The sequence below is a fragment of the Ipomoea nil genome, unplaced genomic scaffold, assembly GCF_001879475.1.
Source record: "Ipomoea nil cultivar Tokyo-kokei standard unplaced genomic scaffold, Asagao_1.1 scaffold2826, whole genome shotgun sequence".
NCBI classification, from domain to species: Eukaryota; Viridiplantae; Streptophyta; class Magnoliopsida; order Solanales; family Convolvulaceae; genus Ipomoea; species Ipomoea nil.
In genome coordinates this window covers 3,437,251-3,442,679 of record NW_017619254.1, presented here as the reverse complement: position 1 = coordinate 3,442,679, position 5,429 = coordinate 3,437,251, and the positions used below count along the sequence as shown (strand labels likewise).

The 5,429-nt window shown below is 35.1% G+C and overlaps 1 protein-coding gene across 2 annotated transcripts; it reads left to right on the top strand.

Moving 5' to 3' along the window:
- The first annotated feature begins 762 nt into the window (after window positions 1–762).
- LOC109158702 lies at window positions 763–4,950 on the top strand. 2 transcript variants are annotated; one of them, XM_019306599.1, is made up of 5 exons: window positions 763–1,196; window positions 1,651–1,794; window positions 3,000–3,158; window positions 3,764–3,928; window positions 4,306–4,950. In XM_019306599.1, exons 1-5 carry the CDS (start codon window positions 996–998, stop codon window positions 4,663–4,665), a joined length of 1,029 nt encoding a protein of 342 aa, XP_019162144.1. In that variant the 5' UTR covers window positions 763–995; the 3' UTR covers window positions 4,666–4,950. The 2 variants fall into 2 exon arrangements, with proteins under 2 accessions (XP_019162144.1, XP_019162143.1); XM_019306598.1 differs by having other exon boundaries at window positions 1,645–1,794.
- Window positions 4,951–5,429: the final 479 nt, after the last annotated feature.

The following is a 5,429-nucleotide window of genomic DNA, read 5'->3' as shown; positions in this document are numbered from 1 at the left end:
CATTTCCGACGAAAAAACGATCAGCGACCGGCAAATTGGTGTCAGTTGCCGTTGAAGCTGAAAAGGAAGGCAACATTGGTCGGGGTGAGAAGGCGACCTAGTGGTCGCATTCTCCAAAGAATGCGACCTGGAGGATCACCTTCATTTTCGGCTTCAATGGTTATCGACACCGGTTCACCTGTCGTTTTTCGTCAAAAATGACATCAGAGTATTGTCGGAGGTTGCCAGAACCCTATCGCATGTCACTAATCGTTTTTTGGGCTTCATTATACAAAAATACAATGTTAATAGGTTTAATTACTATTTTAAAAAGTTTAGGGAACTAATTGACTTTTTAGGTAAAGTTTGATAATCCATTTGACGATTTTCCCTTATTTGTTTTTAAAAATTATTGTTGACAAATGTATAACTTCAGCTAACATGACATTTATCGAGGATCCCACCAAAGACCCTACATAAAATTGAATTTTGCTTATTCCTTTGTGGAAAATAATACATGGACTGCATCCCTTACTCCTTCTCACAAAGTTTTAATGTAAACAAATTTTCTTGAGACTCACATGTTAAAAGTATCATGTCCTTGTTTGCCATATAATAATAATAATAGAGTAAAAGTGCAAAAAGTAAAATTTAGAGGTGCATGTAATACTTTTCTTATTTTGTATTTTGGGTGGGTCCAATTCAACACGGAGTCGTCCGTTAAAACGATGTGCGGTAATGCTCTGAATCAACTTTCTCCCAATTTAAATTATCATAGCCAACCGAAAAAGGCGGAGAGTAGTTCGTTAAGGCGAGGCGTCCCTCTCTTTTTTCCTTCTCGCTGTAAAACCAAAAAGCAATTCAATCCAATCCGATCGAATTGGTGGTTGTGGTTAACGGCGGAGCTTGTGGATTCCGGTGATTGTGCTGCCTCTGTGCGCGACAGCCGGAGTGCAGTGTGTTCTGAGAATCGAGTTTTAATTTATCGATTTGTAGAGCAAAGCGGACGGTGAGGAATGGCGTACAGGAGGAAGCAGGGGCTCACAAAGTCATCCACATTCAAGGAAGAGATTAGCCGGGATTCTTCGGAAGATTTAGACGACACTTCTCAGACGTCGCCTTCGCTGGCAGCCAAGGCGATCAGAGCCTCTGCCGCTCACCGTGACTCCTCCCTCTCCTCCGCTTATTCTCAGTCCGCCTTCCGCGACGAATCAAAGGTGTTCTTCTAGATCTCTTCTTATTTCGTTCCTTTCCTTTCAAGCTACGGCATTGTTCTTCATCGATACACCCTGTTTCTAATTTTTCATTTCAATTTGTTGCCAAAACGCAGATAATGAAAATTCCTTTCTGTATTTATCATCTTCTCAAAACACATTTATTATTTCTTCACTGCTTTAAGAACCAGCATGCATGGCATTTAATTTAGAAAAAATATTTTCAGTTTAATTTTATGGAACGAGCCAGGTTAATGAGGTTTTGTAAGTAAATGCTATTGAAGATTACTAGAATTATTGATTATATCACTTATTTCTTTCTGCTTTGGACCAGAGATGGCCTAAAACTACTCTGAATTTATCTATAATCTATAAGTAGATTAATAACTGAGAACAAATGAATCCAACATATTAACCTATTGTGCTGTGTATATAATTGTTTTAACTTCAGCCTCAGGGTTCTCCCACCTATGACTATACCTCGATGAAGGGTTCAGATGAAGTCGGCGGTTTCTGGGGTGTTCTAGTTAGGAAAGCTAAAGCTATTCTTGAGGATGAAACCATGTCCCGGGAGTTTGAAGCCACACCAAAGGCCAACCAGGTGATTAACTCATTATCACATCATCTTTTTAGCTTATTATTTGCTTCTTACTATGAACTATGAATAAACCACAGGAAGCTCAATCACCGAAGACAGACATGTATTCAAATAGAATGTCTCAAAACTTCTGTATTTTGAAATTGTTACAAGCACATTTTCTGTTTATGATAGCTAGGCTGTTTCTAATTTTGTTTCATTTTCTTTTCAAACTTCACGATGCTATCAGTCTTTTCAACAGTATGATAGTTCCAAAAAAATGGAGAACCCTACTCTTAGGAATGGCTTGGATGCATTCACATCTTCCTTGAACAACTTTGGAAATGCATTGTAGGTATATCCTGGGACGGAGCTAGAAAATTTTGTGAGTGGGAGCGAAGTTTAAATAACGTTAGAAATGTCAATTACAAAATATCAAACAGTCATAATAAGGTTAAAATACAAAATACATTATAAATTACAATAGAATGTTTTTGATATATTAGTAATATTACTTGATAGTTAGAGTCGGAGCCAAAAATATACTTGAGTGGGGTGACAATGTGAAAATATTTATGACAATATATGAAACATAATCAATGAGATAAAATAATTTGAATAATACTATATTCATAAATACGTTTTAATTTAATTTTTTTAGTTAGATCAACTTTAAGTTTTTCTAAATTAATTCGAATACAATGAAGTATATTATAAACTTGTATATTACATTAATTGAATGATTCATAAAAAGTAGATTAAAAGAATATTTAATTTGTTAATTAAATGATTTATAAAAGTAGACTAAAAAATATTTATCTTGGGAAGGAATGAAAGAGATAAAATAAACAAGTGAAAGACACTTTCTTAAGTAGCAAAAAAATAGAGTTCAACCAACTAAGCTACCCAAACTATTAGTAATTTAAACATAAATATTTTTTTTATATAGCATCTAATGCTATATATGTATATATATACATACATATATATAAAGGGGTGGGATGGAGGGAGTGGGAGCAGCTACCCCCACACTAGCTCCGTCTCCGTATATCTATCAGTTACCTTCTTAATGTGAAGGGTACATATAATATTCTATAATAATGCATTTCTGCTATTTCTCATTTGAATTTTTCTTCATAGTGATTGGCATGATATATAAGGTGTACATAATAGATGGAATTAAGTTGCAGGATTACCATTTCAATATACATTTATTTCTTTATTTCCAGGAAGGACGTAGTATTGTTGAGAACAAAACTGCAGACATCATTCAAGAAACACGCAAACCACAGATAAGGAGAAATGGAACTTTCCCCAGTGAGCAAAATCAGGGCTCTTGTGTAATGAAGCAAACAAGTAATGAAGATCAACTCACGGAATCTCGCAAAGTAAGTTGTGAACCTGTGTAATGGAATATCTGGTTATGTTGCAAGAAGAAGCTTAATATTCATTAGAAGGCTCTCTGAAATGTTTAATCTACTTGAAATCTTTTAAACCAAACTTATTTCTGCAAGAGTAAAGTGCCTTGTATTACTCAAAGTCACCACTCTATATTCCCAGCCAAAAATGGTGATGGTCTGATGGATGATAGCTAAAAGGAGCAACTGTTGATAATGACAATAATGAAAAATGTTTAGCCAAGATGGCACTGAACGTAATCATGAAACATGCTTGCAAGATGTTAAACACCATATAACTATATTCTCAATTAAACATACTAGGTAAAACTTTGAGCTCAAAGCTTCTGTAGTATTTAAAAGTGACCTTATTTGACTATATACTGTAGTATTTATAGAATGACAATGTACTTAAGATTAGAGGGGTTATAGCATCTTGAAGCTTACAGTGATAACTTGCAGGATAAATGTCATTCATGTACAAATCTTATCTGATGCAGCCATGAGAGCATTCAAAAATTCATTTTTAATTTTTTGATGGCTTCTCCTTGCCAGTTTTGTGCATTTTGGCATCTGTTTATTTATTTTCCTTACAGATGGCAGTGGCAACAGCTGCCAAAGCTAAGCTTCTTCTGCGAGAGCTGAAAACTCTTAAATCAGATCTGGCCTTTGCAAAAGAACGGTGTTCTCAGCTGGAAGAAGAAAATAGAAAGCTTCGAGAGACTGACCAAAAGGGAGACGATCATGATGATGATGACATGGTAATTCGTAATTCCGTTGATCTATGTTTGAAATCTCGGCCCGGTTTTAATTTGGTGATATTGAGCATGACATTTGGAGATGTTATATGGCCTTTTAGGGACTAAGGTAGTGTTACTGCATTTGGCAATGTAACAGAATGAAGCAGTAACTAAAACTAGAAAACAAATAAACCTAAGACACCAAAATTAAAGCATGTGTTTCACCTCAATTAAAAGTCTAAGCAATCATGACCTCTTGCGGGATGACTTGATACTAAATTGAAGCATCAAAACCTAAGCTGATAGTTGAATGACACACTTATGTTTATATATTACGTAGAATATGTTACTTTTCCACAAACAATATTGATGATTCTCCTATAACTTTGCACTTGTAGATACGCCTCCAGCTTGAGACATTACTAGCTGAGAAATCTCGGCTGGCAAATGAGAATGCTGTGTATGCTCGTGAGAATCGTTTCTTGAGAGAGATTCTTGAATATCACCAACTCGCCATGGAATTTATTGATTGTGACGATGACGGTGACATTGAAGAGGTCACAGAAGTTTACCCGCCTCTTCCTGCAGTCTCAAAAATGCTCTCTGGTTCTCCACCCTCACCTTCATCCCCGACTTCCCCATCCCGAAGCTCCTTTATGACAAAGGGTCAACCGCAAGTAACAATGGATGTTCCACCAACTGAAGTTCCGCCTAGTCATACAGTTCCTGAAGTGGAAGATTCAACAAAAACTTGTTAGTGTCTGTGTGTTTTCCCTCTTTTTTTTCATTCTTTCTTTCGTTGGAGATCAGAGTATTCGTGTGTAGTATTATTGCCTTCTCCCTTTCTGGTCTTTGGTAGGAGGAAGTAGGATAGCAAACCAAAGGGGTTTGTGAGAGATCTTTTCTCTTTTTTATTTTTATAAATTGTAATTAATTGATTATTCATTCTTGTATGTAATCATTCGTATGTACTAGATTTTCTTTTGGGCCTGGTCTTATTATTTACGAAGTAATAAAGAACAGAAAGCTTGTTGTGTTTGGTATTGATAGTGATTCAACATTTCAACTAATGACTACGACATGTAGTTTGAAGTGTTCTTCCCAATTACGTGTTTTGAAACTGAATCAAACTATATCTCATCATTCTTACTAAAGGTTTTTTTTTTTTTTCCTTCTTTTCCTAAAGAAGTTGTAGCTTTAAAGAAGTTGAAAAACTTATTGTGATAAACTTGTAAGTTTGAGAACTAAAACTGATAATGCTTCAAACTCAAAAAAAATTTTGGTGAAATTTACTCTAGATAATATTATGTAAGTGATTTATATATATTCTAATTTAAAAAAAATTGAACTTAATTTTAATTAATCTATAACGCTGAGAAATATAATGGTTTATTGGACAAATTGAACTATTGAGAGTTGTGACATCGCAAAAGATTTCTTGTCATCACATGACTAAGTGAATCTGTCTTAGACAGCCTTTAGACCTTAACAATGCAGGCTAAAACAAGGGAGTACAGTTAAG